The sequence below is a fragment of the Equus przewalskii genome, chromosome 8 (assembly GCF_037783145.1).
Source record: "Equus przewalskii isolate Varuska chromosome 8, EquPr2, whole genome shotgun sequence".
NCBI classification, from domain to species: Eukaryota; Metazoa; Chordata; class Mammalia; order Perissodactyla; family Equidae; genus Equus; species Equus przewalskii.
Window position 1 is genome coordinate 68,703,507 of NC_091838.1, and position 20,698 is coordinate 68,724,204.

General features: G+C 39.7%; 1 protein-coding gene across 2 annotated transcripts in view; it reads right to left on the reverse strand.

Moving 5' to 3' along the window:
- The window catches only part of WASHC5 (WASH complex subunit 5), a 60,175-nt gene that overhangs the window by 14,263 nt on the left and 25,214 nt on the right, over positions 1-20,698 (reverse strand). For both annotated transcript variants that reach the window (XM_008527508.2, XM_008527507.2), the window contains exons 11-23: positions 20,171-20,300; positions 17,614-17,726; positions 16,074-16,240; positions 15,921-15,996; positions 14,431-14,541; positions 13,535-13,675; positions 12,414-12,494; positions 8,630-8,731; positions 7,703-7,882; positions 6,438-6,562; positions 3,441-3,603; positions 2,924-3,026; positions 2,756-2,835 (exon numbers count right to left, since the gene is read on the reverse strand). In XM_008527508.2, the coding sequence (XP_008525730.2) occupies positions 2,756-2,835; positions 2,924-3,026; positions 3,441-3,603; positions 6,438-6,562; positions 7,703-7,882; positions 8,630-8,731; positions 12,414-12,494; positions 13,535-13,675; positions 14,431-14,541; positions 15,921-15,996; positions 16,074-16,240; positions 17,614-17,726; positions 20,171-20,300 (1,572 nt within the window). The remainder of the gene's footprint in view (positions 1-2,755; positions 2,836-2,923; positions 3,027-3,440; positions 3,604-6,437; positions 6,563-7,702; positions 7,883-8,629; positions 8,732-12,413; positions 12,495-13,534; positions 13,676-14,430; positions 14,542-15,920; positions 15,997-16,073; positions 16,241-17,613; positions 17,727-20,170; positions 20,301-20,698) is intronic.

The window sequence follows — 20,698 nt, forward strand, 5'->3', positions numbered from 1 at the left end:
ATTATGTTGACATGGTGGATCAACCACTATAATTGCCAAGTAGTGATGAGCATAAATGATATTTGGAGATATCTGTGATGCCTGAGAGGTGAGAGGAGACCGTCTTTGGGTCAGGTTTGACAGAGATTCTGCGTGCTCCCATAAACTTGTCAGCATCATAAGTCAACAGCACACTCTAACATTTTATGTTAGTAAATTTCTTCTTTTCTATTCTCGGAAAGTTATCCCTGAAAGATGAGCGAGGGGGAGAGGAGGAATAGGATGGGAGGCTGGACTGTTTTATAATTCCATCAACAATAAGGTGGAAGGAACACACATCCTCTGAGCTGTTGGGAGCAGAGAAAAGTTAAGGAAGAGAGAGTGGTCCTCTCTAAGAGCAAAGAAAAGTTATTATTTAGATAAAAGGAGCTTGTAACAGGTAAAAGTGTTAAATGACCTCAAATGTATTTACTTTGACACAATTCTTCCTAGACTATTATTCTACTTATACGAAGAAAATAAAAGTCAATCCAAAAAATGCTACTTATAAGCAATAACCTTTTACTGATAGAAAAAATTATTATTTAATAATTAGAATAGAGCAAGGCCAAGAAAATAGTAGGTTCTCTCAGGCCACTCAAAAGTGTCGCTCCAATCTTGCAGTGGCCCATATAATTCCCTGCTTAATTCTAGATACTCTAAGTCAAGGATTCCCTTGAAAATACCAATCTAAAAAATGGAAACAGAAATAAAGGCGGTTTAACATAATTTGTTCTTATTTAAAGCATACTGAATGTTGGTGACCAACACTCTCTTTCGGTGCTCCCGTATTACAAGCCTGTAATAAGATTCTAGAGGGCTCAGGAGCCTGGGAAGTGGTAAGCTCATTCTGCCTATTTGTCTATTTAGAGATCTCTGGATTATCACTCTTTCTCTGTGATTTCTCTGGACCCGCACAGATCAATATAGCAGCCATTAGTTGCTTGTGGCTATTTAAATTTAAAAGGAATAAAATGAAATAAAATTAAAAATTCAGTTTCTCAGTCCCACAGGCTTCGTTTCAAGGGTGTAAGCTGGAGCAGCGATGGAAATGTTCTGTGAACGGCACAGAACATTTCCATCGCTGCTCCAGATTATTAGCACTGGCTTAGGGACTGCAGTTTCCCCAATTCAAGACAAAAGACAAATCCGTCCTTGGGGGCCTTACGTAAAGACCACTGACTTAGACACAATATGTGGCTCTTACTGAATTACCAGCAATTACAACTAACAGTGGTCTGTAATAGCCATGGGCTGTGGACCATCTGGCAACCAAGAGGAACAGCTCCGAGCCTCTTCCAAGAGCCCTGTGCTCTCCCTCAGCCTCCCACAGAGGCGAGACTCAGGCCTGTCCAACCCCAGGTGATTCTTCACTCCTCCTAAAAGGGTTTCCAGCAGTTAGAAACTTGGCCTGAGAAGCTCTGAATATCTGAAAATCACTTGGCTAACAGAATGTCAGACCTAAATCACAAGAGGACATCGAGCAGAGCCATAAGCTCCTTCAGTTACCTCTTCCGTTTAAGTTTCCAAATTAAAACAAAAACAATTTACTGAAATTATGGGAAATATACTGTGAATCTGGCTGAGAAACCAATGAATACAGTCTCAATGATGAATTTATATAATTGGGAAGAAGAGAATGGAATTCTTCCAAATTCCCAGAACAGTCTAGACTTTTTCTATGGTATGTGATACTTCTAACAATGAATCAGTTTCCACCAAGAAATCTACTAGCTGGTAAGCAGGCTTCCTGAGGAGACGGGTAGTGCTTCCTTTTACTGTGTCACCCAACAACTGACAATGCTTTGTGTGTAACGGGTGTTCGATAAAGAATTGTTGAATGTCTCAGATCATCAAGTGATGAGAGAAGGATGTGCAGAAGATTCAGGGGCTGGCCCAGTGGCACAGCAGTTAAGTTCGCATGTTCCACTTCTGAGCGGCCCGGGGTTCGCTGGTTCGAATCCCGGGGGCAGACATGGCACCGTTTGGCATGCCATGCTGTGGTAGGCGTCCCACATATAAAGTAGAGAAAGATAGGCACGGATGTTAGCTCAGGGCCAGGCTTCCTCAGCAAAAAATGAGGAGGACTGGCAGTAGTTAGCTCAGGGCTAATATTCCTCAAAAAAAAAAGAAGATTCAGAGAGTCCCTGGGAGCCAAAGCCAAGTAAAGGAAGCAAAGCAGATGAGTGGATTCTACAGAAAGTAGACTTCCACGCTGCAAATCAATCTCCTCATCTCACTTTCTTACTCATTTCCAAAGACAGTGTTCTACTCACAATGTAATTTATGCCCCAAAGAACCTGGCTTTCTAACATCCATGTAGACACAGGAGGGGAGAAAGACAAAAGCGTTGTTCTAACAGCTACTTGGAGCAGATTAGGGCTGTACACTGATAGAGCAGTTCATTAAATAGACTTGTTATGCGAGGGCGGAGCGTTACCGAGGAAAGATTTCCATTTCCTTGGGTGAAAGCACCTCTTCCTTAAAGACATTTCAAAAAGAAACAGTTTTTCCAGCAAAATGAAAACAATAGGCCAATGAAAAGCATAGTCAAGAACAGCCCCAGAAAGGAAGATAAAGAAACAGTGAATTTAGAAATAATGATAAACTGAAGTGTTGTATTTATGTTTTGACGACAAAACAAAGAAGAGGGGCTTTCTTTGGACAACAAGGTTACAGGAAAATAATAGTTAAAAAAAAAATAATATTAATTATCAACCTCTTTCCCACAACATACCTTCATTATAGCCTCCAGATAAGCTGTCCAAATCTTCTGTGTTTTGGCAATGGCGGAAAAATAAATTTTATTCGAATTTGCTGAAAGGTTAAAATACAATTTTCTGTTTAGTAAATTTAGAGAGGCTACCGTGTTATCTCCACTGCAGGCTAGTTTCAGAACACTTACCTACAATACTTTTTAGGGGGCTGACAGCATTCATGAGGGTTTTTAAGGTATCCTGCACAGTTCTGTCTCTCAGGATAATTTTCTGAAACATGCTGAGGAAATTCTAAAACAAGAAAGCAGGATCAAAGAACCAAACTTAATGAATAAAATGAATAACTACTCCAGTTAACTCAACCGCTATGTAGAACAGAGACTGGCCTAAATCATACAACGCTATAAATAGGATGATAGGGAAGCAGCAACTTCCGGTTCCTGTTAGAAACATCGCCTCCTGGCAGAAGTTGCTGGTTTCAAAGAGAGTCTTATCTTCCCAGGATGAAACTCACAAAAACAGTCTACTTATAAAAATACCATGCTGGCCAAAGAAATTCTGGTTCATTTTCAGTTCTTATCTACCTAACAGGAATCATATAAATATGCCTGATGTCAGTATATGAAAGCATGAAAGAAAAGTTAAATGATCTACTCTCATCTCTCCCAGGGTAGCAGGAAATCTACACGAAAGTGAAAGGCTCACCTGTAACTCTTTGACAATCATAAAGCAGAGAAGCCTGTCTAACCCATTCAGACCAAAGGTCCCCAGGGTGGTCTGGATTTCTGAGAAGAGGCGGCTGCTGGTCACTTCTTGATGAGTTTTCATATCATACCAAGTGTTCAGCTGGTCAATGTGACATGTCATTCTAAAACAAAAAGAAACCAAACTTAAAACCCAAAGGCATTTCAAAATTCATCCTAAAGAGATGTGGGATGCAACAGGATTTGGGCATCACATATGAGGAACAACAGTTACAGGATTTGTGTTTAATAACCTCTGTGCCTAGGCACCCAACATATCTCACGGTGAACGCCCCATGGGCCAGGAGGGTAAAACTCAGTCAATCACCTTCCCCTGCCCTGTGGTACCTCAATGGTTTGACTAATTCATTTCCACGGGGTTGGGCTGCTTTTTGGAGTCATTTGAGAGGACAAGGTTAGAGTTGGTTGTCAGGCTGGGGGACTTCAGAGCCCAGGTGGCTCTCTGCAGGGTCTTTCTCTGAATTTCTAGAGACTGGGCACAAAATAGAGTCTTGAGTCACTTCCATTTTTGTAAGACAGGAACCTTGATTCCTCATGCCCTATCTAGCATTTGAGACTATGACGATGAGCCATGTCCTCTTTCCTCCACATTCTGATCATCGAACAAGGAATCCTTTTAGACTCAGGAGTGTGATGATGGCAATGACAACAACTGACAGTATTTACTGAGCACTGAGTATTTACTGAGCACTCCTAAGGTGCTATGACCTCTCCGTGTGCTACCGTTTCACTCTCGTCATAGCTCCGTGCTATACAAGCTGTTTGGCCCTCATTTTACAGATGAGGCATCTGCGGCTTAGATGGGCTGGATCCCAACACCATCCCCTTAACCACCATTTTAACAGTTCTCAAATGTTGGCGTAGGGACCTTCAGTCACTGGTAGAGCGTGTTGAAGGAGAGACGCCGGGATCTTCTTCCTGGAGAGTTTGACTGGGGTGGTCTGGAGCTGAGGCTCAGCCTCTGCGATTTCAGCAAGCTCCACAGATACGCCCCTTGGAAGGGAGTTAAAAGAGGCATAAGGTGAGGGAGGTTTAAGTTTAGACGCAAGTGGGAAGAACAAAAGGATTTCCAGAACTGCATTCTACTTTCAGGTTTCCACGTGTCCTCTTGCACCACCAGTGCTGGTGCTGTGAATGCGCCATTTGAGAGGCTCCCGGTGTGGATGAAGAAGTCAATACATGACCTGGAAATCCCACACTCACTCCTTTCTGCAACTGTTGACATGGCACTAGGTGGATGGTTTTCTAGAAGGGCTTCAGTGATCAACCCATGGGCACCAAGAAAGGAGGAGTTACAAAACATTCTGGATCATTTACTCTTTTTGGCTAAACAAAACTCATTTCTGCTGGAATTTTGGGAAGAAGTTTACATATAGTTTGCCAACTTTCATAAGTTCAGAGAGACAAAATCTGCCTGAATGCGAAGGCAGTACAAAGGAGCCATGTCATAAGGACATTTAATTGACACAAATTCAACTATGCATGCAGAGCTGGACAGAAAAAGAAGGGAAGTCATCTTTTCTTGGGTAATTACACCAACCATTCCACTCAGTGAGCATGTGCCCAGGGGTAAACATGAGACAGAAGCCAGGAACCTTCTCTTCCCTCAGTCGGTCTTAGTACCAACTGCTTCATCGGAGGCTCAACAAGAAAAAGGAGGGAAATGGGCTCAGCTGTAGTCACTGAGAGAGGCGGCAAGCAAGTCTCTACCACGGAGCCCACCTACAATAATCTCCAGGGCGGCTTCGATGACATGAGATTTTGCCCATGTGACCGTATCTAGACTGTGATCATGGCAAGTGAAGCTATGCCGTCTGCCCCTGAGTGGCACAGTGCTTAAGAGGTGGGCTCCGGAGACAGAGCGCCTGGTGTGCCTTCTGGGTCCACCATTTATTAATTCTGTGATCCTGGGCAAGTCACCCAGCTTTTCCGTGCCTCAGTTACTTCATCTTTAAAATGGGAGGAATAACAATGCCTACCTCATAAGATTGTGGTAAAGAGTAAACGAAGGACTGTGTATAATGTGTCTAATGCTGAGAAGAGAGCACAAGGTAAGTGCTCAATAAATGCTAGTTTTTACTATCAAAAGTGCTTGGGTGTAGGGGCTGGCCCCGTGGCCAAGTGGTTAAGTTCACGCGGTCTGCTGCAAGTGCCCAGTGTTTCGCTGGTTCGAATCCTGGGCGCGGACATGGCACTGCTCATCAAACCACGCTGAGGCAGCGTCCCACATACAATTAGAAGGACCCACAATGAAGAATATACAATTATGTACCGGAGGGGCTTTGGGGAGAAAAAGGAAAAAATAAAATCTTTAGGAAAAAAAAAAGTGCTTGGGTGTGGAGCTAAGAAACAAGGAGGTAACCTTAAAAGATCAGGATAGGAGCTGACAAGTGCAAGACCCAGGGACTGGAGTGGGGGAGCGTGCCACAGTTACACAGGTACACATGAGCAGTTTGTAATTAAGAAGTTTTAACATATTGGTGAGCCCACAGGCCCAAGTGAGTAGAATGCTACTTGGAAAGCAAGAGAAGCACAGACTAAAAGATGGCGAAAGAGACCTGATAGTTGTTTTAATCTATATTTCTTTGGACTGGGGTCTCTTCAGGCCCACTGAGGAAAATACGCAGTCTGAAAAAAAGTGAATTTAGGGGTCAGCTCGGTGGTGTAGCAGTTAGGTTCACGCACTCCGCTTCAGCGGCCCGGGGTTCATGAGTTTGGATCCTGGGCAGGCATCCCACACGTAAAGTAGAGGAAGATGGGCACAGATCTCAGCTCAGGGCTAATCTTCCTCAAAGAAAAAAAAGTGAATTTAATAAACTCATTAGAAAGGACCCAACTGCAGCAGGAACAAGGGTGTGATATGGGTATATGCAATATATGTTTAGAGCTGTGTATTGTCCATGGTGTTCAAGGCTCAGTGGAATTCAGATACACCTACTTTGGGTCTGTGATCCGCAAGATTTCTCTGCAGAGTCGACCAATGAACGTTACAGACTCATCCACAGGGGTAAACTTTGGTATAGGAATGTGAGTGGACTGGTACATACTTTGCCAATCTTGAATCTAGAAAAAGCAAAACCAAACCATAAATATTTAGTACCTCTTGGATAAGGTAACCTAGTTATCCTTTTTCCACATAGTTTTACAAAGATAACGTGGCATGAACAGTGATGATAAATGTTCCTTGGTTTTAAAGAGGAAACTTAAAACGGCATTAATAGCATTCCAGAAATGCCACATATAGCATTTATAAAAAAAGGGAAATATCTGTGAAAAAGTGAAGTGACTGAGGAGAAGTGACAAGAAGAGACACAGAAATTTCTGGCTTTTTGTCCTATAAGTTAACATGTATCAATGCAACAATAAAAATCCAAAATATCCTAAGCTCAGAAGATACTTAATCTTTCAAAAATGGCAGCTGAATCATGTCAATTCCCTAATTAAAAACTTACAGAGTGGCTCCTTTACAGGCTAAAGTCAAAATTCTTAGCTATGACACTCAAGAATTTGGGGCTCAAAGAACCCAATTAAAAAACAAGCAAAGGAGATAAACAGACATGTCTCCAAACAAGATTTACAAATGGTCAATAAGCGCATGGAAAGATGCTCAACATCATTAGTCATTAGGGAAATGCAAATAAAAACCACAATGAGGTACCACTTCACCTTCATTAGGATGGCTATAATTTACCAAAAAAAGGGAAAATAAGTGTGGGCGAGGATGTGGAGAAATTAAAACCCTCCAACACTGTTGGTGGGAATGAAAAAATGGTGCCGGCAGGGTAGAAAACAGTTTGATGGTTCATCAGTGAGTTAAACACAGAATTACCATATGACCCAGCAATTCCACTCTTTGGTATATAACCTGATCAAGCCCAACTGGACTCCTAAGTCTTCTGAACTCTCATTCACTTGAGTTATAACAAAAACAACAAACAGCTTCATTCTGTAGCCATTTAATTCTATCTGCTTTCTCCTTAGGACAGTAAGCTCCGAAAGGTCAGGTGCCATATCAACCTTTCTGCATCCTTCATGACTCCTGGACGTACTCCAAGGGTATCCGTGATAGTCTAGTGCTTACTAATTTTTTAGTAACTATTTAAATAAATAAACTTTCTTGTTGGAATTTCTGAGGTTTGGGGTATGTATTTTAGACATCAGCAGTAACAAATATAGTCAAGAATTTTAAGCTTATTTAGATACCTTTGTCCTTAAGAAGTTATTACACTCTTGTTCCACATTGTAATTTATAATACGAGATACTTCCTCCTGCCAGATCTTCAGACCATAGATGTTGACATAGTCCTGTATGTATTCAAAAGAACGATGGAATCCATCCATGGTAGCTCCCAACTCTTTCAGCTTGGGCATCAATTCACTCGGCTGCACAAAAGGGGAAACATCAATCTATTATACTGAAGTAGATTGTCAACCTCTAATATCTTCGTTAGACTTGAAGTGATACCCCAAGTGAGAGACCACAGGGATGGTTTAAGACAGCTTTGGAAATACTCACTTCCTCTCTCACCTATGATGAGTGGTAACTTATGTCAGACATTCAGCAAAGAATAGATTTCATTCATTTGGGAAGGAAGCCTCATACAAAAGAATACAAAAAACGAATGTCGGTGATTTCTCTCATATCATTTGATGAATATATCTAATCTTAAAACACTTAAAGTATTTTAAATTAAATTAACTGAGGTGAAAAGTACCCCAGATACAAATTTCAGGCCTATTTTTTTCTCTCGAAAAAAAATGATCATATTCCCTAACAGATCAAGCAAAATAAAAAATTAGAGCCTTCATAATAAGTTTTTATCTGATTTAGGGCTAACAAATTCTTTTAAATATAAGACAACTCCGAATCATAAACATCAATTCAATTCTTAAACTAGGGGATCAACAGGTGAAAGAAACAAGGACTGGTTTTAAAAAGGATTTTCATATAAAATGAATGGATTACAATATAGGACAAAGAAGCCCATCAGTTGATAGTATCGAACATCACATATTAGATAGATGTTAGATAGGAGGAAAGGTCTTGCTCATAATAGTTAAAAATGGTGTTCTAGTCCCTTTTGCAAGCTGAGAAGAGAGAAAGGCCAACCCATTTTGGTCATCTGGTACCTTGGCTCGAGGGTTGAAGATCAATCCCCTATGAAGAGCAAAAGCAACACGTTTAACTAGCTCCTTCCTTATTCCATCCTCCAGCAACTGTTTCGGATCCACCTACGGGCAAATCAAAAAGCAATACATGGCAGTGAGGAAAAGTGCAGTCCAGAGGAAACCCAGAGGAAAGATGGCTTCCAGAAGCTGGCATGGAGCACTTTCCTACCTCATTTCTAAACGACTGGGGTTCTTTTCCTTCCTGCCCCTCTTTAATCTTGTGTACCTTGGACAGAATTATTAAACCTGTCACCTCTTTAGGATTTGGTTTATCTCAGTAAAATTCATGATGATAATTGTACAACATGACATTTCAAAGATGACGAGGGTGGAAAGTTGTAAGTTGCCTCACATTTTAATCATTTCATTAAAAGTAAAAAGTGCCTTTCCTTATCACCAGGAGGAGGCAGTGGAATGAAGGGCCTGCCTTTGAATTTGGTTCGTGTCTTCCCTCTGGATGTCATCTCAGGGCCTCTACATCCATAGGAGCAAAGCTTGGGGCTGGACCACACTGCAGATTTAACAGTTCTCTTTTCTCTCAGCATTCTCGGGATGCTGTTTGTAATTAGGGAGGTAAAATAGGACAGCAAATCTGCTGTCTGACTCTACAAGCTTATTTTGCTGATTCTTCCTTCTATAATGAGAAAGCTTTTGTTATTTCCTAAAAGACAGTCTCCTATCAGATCCATAAAGCATCAGATAGTTTCAACACACTTCTTTAAAGTCCCTGAGACTTGTTTCTTTTACTTTGTAAAGGACCATTATTTTAAAAAGTCATAAAGACAACTGATGGGTTCCATCTGGGTTTGATTATATTTAAACTTCAAGGAAGATAATTGCAGTGAAAGTTACAGAAAATACAAAAGCCAGAGAAACATGTTGAATTACATCATGACTATGAAATCAGAAAAATCCAGACTGTGGAGAAACAATAGGTCAAGGCCTCAGGTTCTTCAACAGGTAAATTGTAAGGAGAGAAAGGAATGGAGGAGAAATGTGGAAATTAAAAAGACTTAAAAGATATAATAAATTTTTGTGTGTGCGTGTGTGTCTAAGACTGGACCAGAGCTAATATTTGTTGCCAATCTTCCTCTTTTTGCTTGAGGAAGATTATTGCTAAGCTAACATCTGTGCCAATCTTCCTCTGTTTTATGTGGGATGCTACCACAGCATGGCTTGATGAGTGGTGCTAGGTCTGTGCCCGGGATCCAAACCTGCGAACCCCAGACCACCAAAGTGGAGCATGCGAACTTAACCACTACGCCACTGGGCCAGCCCCCATAATAAATTTTTTTAAATGGGCAAGTCATAACTATAGTGTCTAGAGATTTACTTTTGGATAACAAAACTATAAACAGAGAGACTGAGATTAAGTCAGAGCACGTGAAGAGGATCCTGGGTGGGAGATGGCTAAATTATATTTTTTGACTTGATTAGGGGTGAGAACAAATGGTGTTTACCTTATAATAACCCATTAAGCCACATAATTGTTTCTGTAGCTTTCAGGATCTGTGCTCTATCTTATAATAAAAAGGTAAATTATAGATAAATATAATCAATGAGAATAAAATCAAAGAAGTAACATGAAGTTTGCAAAGAAATATTCCTTAGAACAACAAATTCAGTGAAACAGTTAAATCTTTTCATGAATCTACAGATCTTACATGGCTCTTCCAATTCTTCCCAGACTTTCAGTAATTTATGGAGTGTTCATAGCTAACACAGCCCCTTCCCCACATTTCTATCTCTTTCCCCGAAGTTAACAAAAGTTAACAGCTTTCGTATGGATCCTCCAGACTTTTCTCTATTAATTCATACACATAAATATTTGTCCTTAAATATATATTTAATTAAAAAAATCTAAATGAGCTCATAACACACACACACAGACACACTATTCTACAATTTGTTTTTTTCAATTTAAGTTTTGGAAATCTTCCAGTGGCAAATTCTTTTTGAATGGCAGCAGAGCAATCCATGGTATGAATGCATCACGATACATTTAGCCATCCTCTTACCAATAAAGGTTTAGATTCTTTCTATTCTTTCGGCTACCTGTAACAATGAACATTTCTATGTATATCTCTGTGTATATCTCACTTGTTTTAAGTCATATCAACTAAAGTGAACTTATATTTTTTATGTGTTTGAAATAGATCCTTAACTTTCGAAGGTTGAAGATTAGTGAGGGCCACAGGATCCCTTACAAACAGCCCCGAGTCGTTAGACCGGCAGAGATAGTCTACTGGGTTGAATGGGGTCAGGACGACAGTCCCTCTGCTCTTATTATCGGAAAGGTTGTGGCAAAAGATAATCTGGTCCTAGGATTTATCATCACTTTACAGATTAGTCAGAAGTGGGAACCTGCATGTGTACTCTCTGCATATCAACTGAGTTAAACTGGCATCAGGCCTAGAGCACGTCTAATGGATTCTATTAATATTCCAGGGGGACAATGGTATTTCTTTCAGCACACTTCCAGGAACCACACACTAAAGTTCCATTTCTATTTAGGTTCATTTTCTATATTTTCTCAGATTTTATTAACACAAACGTTAATCTGGCAATTCGATAGATACAAATTTTTTTAAAAATCGAAAATGTTCAGATTCTCCTGATGTCAGATAAATGGAAAAATAAATAACAGCACCATGAATTCTGTCAATGGGAACACCACTAGTCATCATAGGATTACAAATTAAAAGAGCAATGAGATCTCACTTTACATCCCTTGAGAGAACAAAAATTGGGAAGTGGATAATAACATGAACTGGCAAAAATGTGAGTAGATACACAGGAAACAAGTCATTTCAGAGGGAATCCGGCAGTATTGAGACAAATTAAGTATAAATATGCCCTAGGCCCAGTGATCCACTCCTGGTGGTATATAGATTTCAGAGAAACTCTTGCACAAGTCTGCAGTGGGGACATGCTCAGAGATGCTCATCTTGACAGTGTTTATGATAATGGGGAGACCAGGGGTGAAAATGGGCAACACAGGTGTCTGTGCCTAGGGGAATAATTAAGTAAAATGTGGAATTCTCTGCAGCAGGACCAAGTAACCAACTACCTGACCCACAGCAACATAAATAAATTTAAAAAGCAGTAAGCAGTAAGAAAAGCTGGAAAAACAATGAGATTTAGCGCACAATATGATTTAGATAAATCAAAAACCCATGTATACATAAAATAACACCACATGTTAAAAATAAGGATACTTCCGTACTTAGGGACAAAAATCAAACATACAGAGTGGGTGCTGTGCGAGGATGGAAATGGGTGTGGGTATCCAGGAGAAGAGAAAGAAAAAAGAAGAGAGGAGCTTGCAGACATCAGTGATGACAACGGCCTGTGAACAGACAGGTACAATTATCTCAGCTTTCTGTACTTGGGGTGCAGTACAAAAATACTGAAAAGAGAGAACAGTTTGGGGGACAGGGGGAGACAGAGAGAGGGAGAGCAGGTGAGTGAGCTAGCTATTTTGCCTAAGAGAATTGAACTGTTTGTTTTCTTTGTTATTATGAAAATTCAGTAAAAGGATTTCTCTTAAATAACTCATGGGTATTCTCAAAGGTAAGAATTATAATGCTCTCTCTTCCTCCATCAATAAATGAAGATCAAAAGCTGAATATGAAACAAGCAAGGGACATAAGGTGGTAACATTATCCCATAGGATACATTCCACAATAATCCAAACTACTAAGGCTCTTACTACGAGACACGTGGACCAGCATCAAACTGTTACCTTGATGATTCCAACCAAAGTCGTCTTCATCATCAAGATGCCTTCAGTAAAAATGGAAATAGCATGAGTAAGCTTGGCAACCTTCAACAAAGAAAAAGAAGTTAATGAAGTACTTCTCATAAAAGACATTATTTCTACGGGAAGCTAAAATCACTGGCTAATAGTCCTGGAATGGGCAAAAACAACAGCAATGAGTGTGCAGCTTTAGGACACCGGGTACATGTGTCCTGGTCAGAAACGAGGCTTTGTGGGGTAACTGAGACCACTGTTGGACATATTGGGTGACTGCGTCAGAAGACGTTAATTCATTCCCTAACCTTCAACCAATCATTTCCCCTTCTTTAGGCCTCAGTTTCTCATGTCTAAGATGAGGGCAGGACTCAATGATATGGATGGTCTCTTCCAAGAAGAAAAGGCTGACTGAGACTATGAGAGGGTAACTCTCCTTCACTGCCTTCCACATTCTTTACAAGCAACACCAGGAGACAGTGATAAGGTAGACTGATGCTCTTTTTTTGAGTTAGAATAAATGTGGAAATTCTGAGCTTGAAAATCTGAGTTCCTGTTGCAATTTTTAGAGTTGCATCAAAGGATGTGAAATTGGAAACAGATATCACATTTTCAATTTTCACTAGATTTTACTTTTCACATCTTTAATTTTCAGTTCAGGGAGAAAGGAAAGCGGAGGAGTTTGAGAAGAACAACTTCTGAGGCTCCTTAACTATGGAGTGGGTTTAAAAGTCCGCCTGGAGGAAATGGTTCGTGGAATGAGGATTATTTTGAGCCACTGGTTTGGTGGATGAAGCAGGAACTCGAATGTGAAAAGTCTAGGCTATGCAGCCCAAGAGAAGGGCTGATTCACCAAGACTGTTCAAAAGAAAAGTGACCAGCTGAGCTCTACTTCCTCTGAGAACATTCAGGCAGGCAAAGCCTTAAATGACACCAGGACAATGTAAGGAATAAATTTCATTACAATGGTAAATGTGGTTATCACTGAGAGTGGGAAGAAACAAATCACAAGTGGTCGGGTGGTCCTGGGGATATGCCAGGCAACACATCTGTGATATTTCATGGTTTCGGGTTTTCAATATCAAAGGGCAGAAGTCAAAGGGACACGGCACCTCGTATCGTGGGCCAAGCTGAGCATAGTCCCTCAGCTTGTCTTTATCCAGGCGGGTTGGCACTTCAATGATATCGTGGGTCTGAAGTTTTATGATCTTCAGAAGAGAAGTAAACATGCTTTCTGGAATGATCTGCAAAACCTTTAGTGAAAAGGAAAAGAGGAAAAACAATTGAAAGTCTCTTTTATTTTTCTTAGCTGATGAATGCTAGGACAACAGTAAGAAGGATACCCGTGTGTACAAACAGCCATTTATCTGTCTACAGAAGGGATGCTGTGCGACTTGAAAGAGCTCTCAGGCAATGGGCTATGCTCCTTCAGACATGAGTCGCTCACAGGATATAAAGCTAATCCTCATGGAAACGCTGCAAAAGATCTTATCACTTCCACATTATGAAGTTTTAAAAGACTGAGGTTCAGAGATGTTAAGTAACATGCTCTAGACCACTCAGCTGCTATGTGACACAAGAAAATTTTGAATCCAGACCTGTCGGGCTCCATGATGAACAATAAGTTATTAAAACAAGGACCCAAATTCTGCTGAAAGCTTTAATTAAGTTCAGACTAGACTATGTTGGCTCAAGATCTGGCTCTTTTACCAACTAGCTCTGTGACTTGGAAGAAGCCATTATAATCTGTTTCTTCACCAGAAAGTGGAGGTCAATACCACCAGCATTTAAAAAAACAGGTGTAAAAGTTCTTTGAAAGTAAAAAAAATATCTGCTCATCTAAAGAACCAGTAAGAATAAGTTTATTTTTAGGTGTTGCAAATTTCTGGAATCAAATTAAGAATCAGAGAAAGGAACATGGGTATACTCTTAATAGGGCCCCAAGCACACCTTTTGTGCTTACAATAGCAGTTGGTTTGCCAATAAAACACCCTGACGCATTTCTTACCTTTCTCACATAGGACACCAATTCGCCAGAATAATATTGAGACACACTGAGAAGATCGGGGCTATTTGCTTGATTAATACGAAGAAGGGGCAGGTCAAGGGCAGAGGCAAGCTGGAAGAAAAATAAGATATATCTGTTTCTCTGTCTCAAAGAGTCCTAGAGATTGCGCTCTTTCCAGAAACAGTAACATACACCAAAGCTCTTGGGCTTTACCCAAGAGAGAGCAACACCACTAAACTTCATCAAAGTCATTCATAGTTTCTGATGACGATGATACAATTTTTTTTTTTTTAATTGCCTTAAACATCTTTATTATTATTATTATTATTATTATTTTTTTTTTTTACGATGATACAATTTTTTAAAAATGACAGTCATCTGCAAGCTACTCATTTGCCAATTGTGGTCCCTGGACCAGCAGCATCAGCATCCCCTGGGAACTTGTTAGAGATGCCCATTCTTGAGCCCCACCCCAGATGTACTTCATCAGAAACTCTGGGGGATGGGTCCAGCAATCTGTTGTAACAAGCCTTCCAGGTGATTCTGATGCCCCTCAAGTTTGAGAGCCACTGTGCTACAGAAGACAGCTACTCTTGCACGGGAATCAGACATTTTGAGTGATGGATTTCTGTACCGAGTCCAATCTAAGGTGTCGTGGACTGTAAGAAGTGCCAGTATTTTATGTACCACTCAGAAAGAAAAAACATGCGGCCAGCAATTATAAAACTCACCGCCAATTACAGAGATGTTTAAATATGAAAGAAAGTGCACCTCAGAGTTAATATATACGGTGATTCCATTAGAAGACATTGGGTAAGTTATGCGTTCATTTATCACGATCTGAAACTACCGTGAGAGCAGGGACCATGTCTGTGCTGTTCACACTATCCCTAACCTTTAGAGGAGGTCCTAGTTTGTAGCGGAGGCTCAATGAGAAGTTTTTAAATGAAGAAGTAAAAGGACTCAATTCACATCTAGGGAAAAAAGGACCCATAGGATTCACATTTTCAGTATACTGGTACAACAAAAAAACATTTATTTTCATTTCAAAATAATTTTCTGCAAGACACTCCAGCTTATATTATTAATTCAAACTTAAATTATTCATGGCATCTTCTGGGTGTGTGTGTGAGCAAGATTTGCCCTGAGCTAACATCTGTGACAATCTTCCTCTACTTTGTATGTGGGATGCCTCCACAGCATGGCAGATGAGTGGAGTAGGTCCGCACCCGGGATCTGAACCTACGAACTTGGGCTGCTGAAGCAGAGTGTGTGGAGCTTCAACCACTGAGCCACGGGGCCAGCCCTTGGCACCTTTTGAAGCTATGCTCTCGTGGAGAAATTGCCAACAATTTTCAGTCTATGCAAATACTTACGTTATCTAACTTTCTAAAAGGATGAAATCCTGGGCTGAATTAATGAATGAGGTAATAACGAAGACCAACTCTTCCCTAGGAACTGAGAACGGGATCTCACTGTTCTTTGCTTACCTTTAGGAATGTAGCTCTGAGTTTAGTCACCATGGATGGGTTCACCCTTATGCTCTCTTGCATGATAGATGTGAAGCTGTAAAAAGAGACAAATGGTAAGGAGATGTTGAGAGTGCCCTTCGTCATGGGCAAACGTCAGCCTGTCCACAGTACCTGTCAATTAATTGCCAAGCAAAAGAAAGATCCCCAACGATCTGCATCGTGATCAGGACCTCCTCTTTGATGTTAATGGTTCGGATCATTTGGTGGAGAAATTTGCGAGTATCAGCAAGAAACTGACATACTTGTAGATTTGATTCCAACTGGTGAAATTCTTGAACCTGTGTTACATAAATATATTTAATTTTAAAATTCTGAATGCCCTCGATGGTGTTTGTTTTTCCTTGAAAAGACTTCAAATAGAGCATGCTACTTCCAAAGCATTTCTTGGCAAAATTTTTATTTCAAGTTATAATTTCAGAAATGTATAAGCCAAGTCATAAAATAACACACAAATTTCTAGGATTAGGAAATGTTCTACTGCTTATTATCCTTATCTAAATGCCATAATAAGTGAATACTTCCATTTTCCATTTTAATATCAATAAACATATATTGGGAAAATCCTCTTAATTCTGAAGATTTGAAGGATTGCTAAAAAATAAAATAACTCACATCACAACCAAGGTGTTGGCACTTGTACATTATTAAGTTCTTTTGACGGACTCTTTAAAACAAATAATGATTCCACAGTGTCCTGAAATTTTAATGTATATAATTCAAGGGGCCTGGGTTATATGGAAAAATAAATAACACAAAAGATAAAAGCATCTGAGATTTACAAAGCTGTTTTTAATTGTACTATAGACTAGAAAACCCAAAAAAACAACCAAAATAGAAATAGTACAAGTGGACAATTGTTTGGAATGGCTAGGGAAACTGGCTGGCTAACAACGGAGAATTATACTGTGTTGCCATTAACAGTAACCATTCTAAAAACCTCACAAAAATAGCAAAAAGCCAAGACGAAAGTCTGCCAACTGAAAAAAGTACTAATTAGATCTCTAAAAATGTACACTTACACCAACTGGACAGGGTTCCAGATGAGTATGAATGATGTTTAAATAATAGAGTTTATGGTTATTGTTCTGATACTTTCGTTTATTTTACATTTTAAGCTCAGTACACAATTAAAATTTTTAGAGTGTGGAGGTAAAATAATGCTTGTTTGGTACAAATATTTTTGAGTAGATAAAAAACAAACTATTTTTTCAGAAAAGAAAATACACCACTTATAAGCATATGATCATTATATAACTATTTTCATTTTTGTGTATTCCTTTGTAGTTTTCTCCCCCAGGCACACACTCTTGACCAATCTAAAAAATACAACACAGTTTTATTTTTGCTTTTACCTCCTTACACAATCTTCCCAAGGTTTCTATATTGTTTTCATAATTATTTTTCCAAGACTACATTTTTCCACAAGTTGTAATACCATTAATTTTTGCTACCATTCTCTTCATGTTGGTCATTTAATTATTTTCCCAATTTCAGGACACTGTATATAATATTACAGTGAGCATATTAATTCATACTGCTTTTGCTTCTGATGAAATATTCTCTTAGATATATTTCCAGGAGCAGATTGCTGGGTGAGTCAAAAAGTATGATTCATCATCCAAGAACTGTCATTTAAAAAGACTTTCCTTACCTCCTCCAAAGCTTGTATTAGTTGCACAGTTTTTCTGCCTGCAGCAGTAGAATCATCATAATTTAAAGACAATATTTGTTTTGAGATCTCTCTGAACCAAGCTTGAAGATTTTCTATTAATACAGAAACAAGGAAAGACTACTGAAATCCCAGAATTCTTGAGGCTGTGGCTTTGATTTAAACAATCCTTTACAAATCTAGTTCTCACTCACAGAGCTTTCACTGTGTACCTAACATTGCCCCCAGGAATTCTCCCAACAACGACCACAAAAATGTCTGGGGCACGTGACCCAGTAGAAGAGCTGAAACTTTCTACCTAAGTAGCTTAGGCTGTGATACCAGGCAGAAGAGGTTAAAAGGCCCAAGGATATGTTGTAAACCAATATGTGCAAAGATAGTAACGGGGTGGAGAGGAGTCGGGAAGGAACTGAAGGATGGGACGCAGATGAAGGATGGGACACAGGTGAAGGATGGGATGCAGATGGAGGATGGGACACAGGTGAAGGATGGGATGCAGATGGAGGATGGGACACAGGTGAAGGATGGGATGCAGATGGAGGATGGGACACAGGTGAAGGATGGGATGCAGATGGAGGATGGGACACAGGTGAAGGATGGGATGCAGATGGAGGATGGGACACAGAGTTAATCAGGGAGAGTCTTCTGGAGAAGTGAAGATGGGTCCCTAGAAGAAGGGACAAACATGAGCAGAGACTTTGGTGCAAAAATGACAAAGGCATGTCTTTGAGGGCCAAGATGTCAGGAGTATGAAGTATGAGTGGTGAGTCATAGGGAGGTCTGAACAGATTAGATGGTGCCATTTGCATTCACAAATGAGACAGCATTTCACAAGGCAGAGAAAGGGAAGGGCATGAACATGCTCAGTGGTTCAGGCAAAGCTCTAAATCTCATTGCATTTAATCTTCACAACAATCTATGGAGGGAGGAATTATTCCCCATTTTTCAGATAAGGAAGCTGATGCCCAGAGATATTAAGAATCCTATGCAGGGTTACACAGTTACTAAATGGTAGCACCAGAATTTTCACAACAGTCTGTCCTGGTTCAAAGGCTTTGCTCTTCGCACTGCACCAAGTTGATTTCCTAAAGTATTTGCGTTTTATCAATGGGTTGATTTCACTTTAATAAAAGCACTTAAGGGCTTATAGTCTATGTTATTTCAAAAATTGGCATGAGGAACACTAGTATAATTTTAAAGATTTTTTGCAGGACTGAGGGACAGCTATGGAGTAGGATAAAGAGCACAGGAACTGGAGTCCAAGGCAATGGATTAGATCCAGGCTCTGGACCTCCGTTACCTCCAGCAAGTGAATACATTTTTAAGCTTCAGTTTCCTTATAAATAAAATAAGGATAAAGATGTTTATTTCACAGGGTTGTAAGGATCAAACAAGAAACATTTGTGAAAGCACTTCCTAAGCTAAAATACTCCATATAGCCAGAAAAAGTTTAAGATGTTGTTTTGGAGGACCTCTGAAACAATGCTGGTATTTATTAGAACCTAAAAGAGACTAGAACAGAGATTAATGTGCCCGATTCTAGACAACTAATTTGGTCAGATTGTTACAGGTGGTTCTGTTTTACAGTCACAGTATGGTGACCTGCAAAACATGTTGTCAATTTATATCACATCATTAAGAACCAGTTGACTTTTTCCAACAGGAATCATAATATAATTCGGAAATATATTTCAGACCAACCCCTCAGCAAATCAACAAAAGCCAAATATAGTAATCAGAAGCTCATACCGATCAAAATTAGTAAAGTTGCTTTCTTTAATAAAAAGCTATACTGTTAAGCAATTCTACTGTATAATGAACTTTATTGGAAATGAATTTGATCGTTAAAACAAACATCAAGCATTTAAAAAAATACTTTAATTTGTCATCTTAAAATTCAGCATGATCTTTTGGGGGCATTTTGAAAGGCTCCTATCTATTTAAAAATTTGAAGTGATACCATAATTTTCCTATAGATCAAATTTCCTAAAGAGGCAGGAATAAAATCATTAAAGTAAAACGAGCTCCAAGTTTTGAAAACAATCTGCAGGTTCCCTCTTCTGCCACTAGATGGCAGGAGCATCAGTGAAAAAGAACCAAGCAAGACAGAAGACAAGAATCTTAGATGTCATCTATATTAGCAGTTACTAATTTTCTTGGGTGAAGTCTCCTTCTGAGAAGATCATTACAGTTATGGGTCCTTCCCCTCTCCCCTCGAAGGCACATAAGCTGACACATTAGTTTTGTATACTATGGTGAGTGGGAGGGTGGATTATGACTCTACAAAGACTATCTATGAACCAGAGTACAAGAACCCTGGATTTAGCCTAACCTCATATTTCAAAGATAAGAAACCTGAAGAGAGGATATAAGGATTGCCCAAGGGAGCACAAAGCTAGAGGGAGCCAAAACTAAACTTCAGACCTTCGTTAGCAACATCCTAGCAAATGATGACAACATAGCAACTTTTTACTCTGTTGGTTTCCAAGAATGTGTGTGTACATTTCAAATACACTAATATTTCCTCTTCAGCAATTACCATTTTTCTCCACTCTGGTTAGGGGTTTCACTCCCGAAAAAACATCAGCAAGCTCGGTCATCCGCTCAGAGCCCTCCTTCTTGTAATGCTCCCACTTGGCTTGCTTCTCTGAAAGCATGTGCTTGAACATCTGATGAAGAGACAGAAGAGATTTACTTAAGAGAAAATACAGAATAGGCAGTTTATTAAGAAAGCCTTGGTGAAACCCAACTTACTGTAAAAATATGTGCTTAAAATTAACATTATCCTGATGCCATCTCTTAAGCCTTATGACTTTATACAAGGTGAGGGGGAAGCGAGATAATCTCTAAGAGTGGTCCTCAGACAAGCATCACCTGGAGCACTTCAAAGTTTTCAGATGCCCAAGTTCCACCTCTGAAGATTTGGGTTCAGGTCTTGGTTAGGCCCAGGAATCAGCATTTTTAATGTGAAATTAAATTTGGTGACCACTGTTTCTAGGCAACAATTTCTATGATTCTAATTCAATTAGTGAGGGAAGGTTGAGTATTATCTTGTCTGATGACTGGA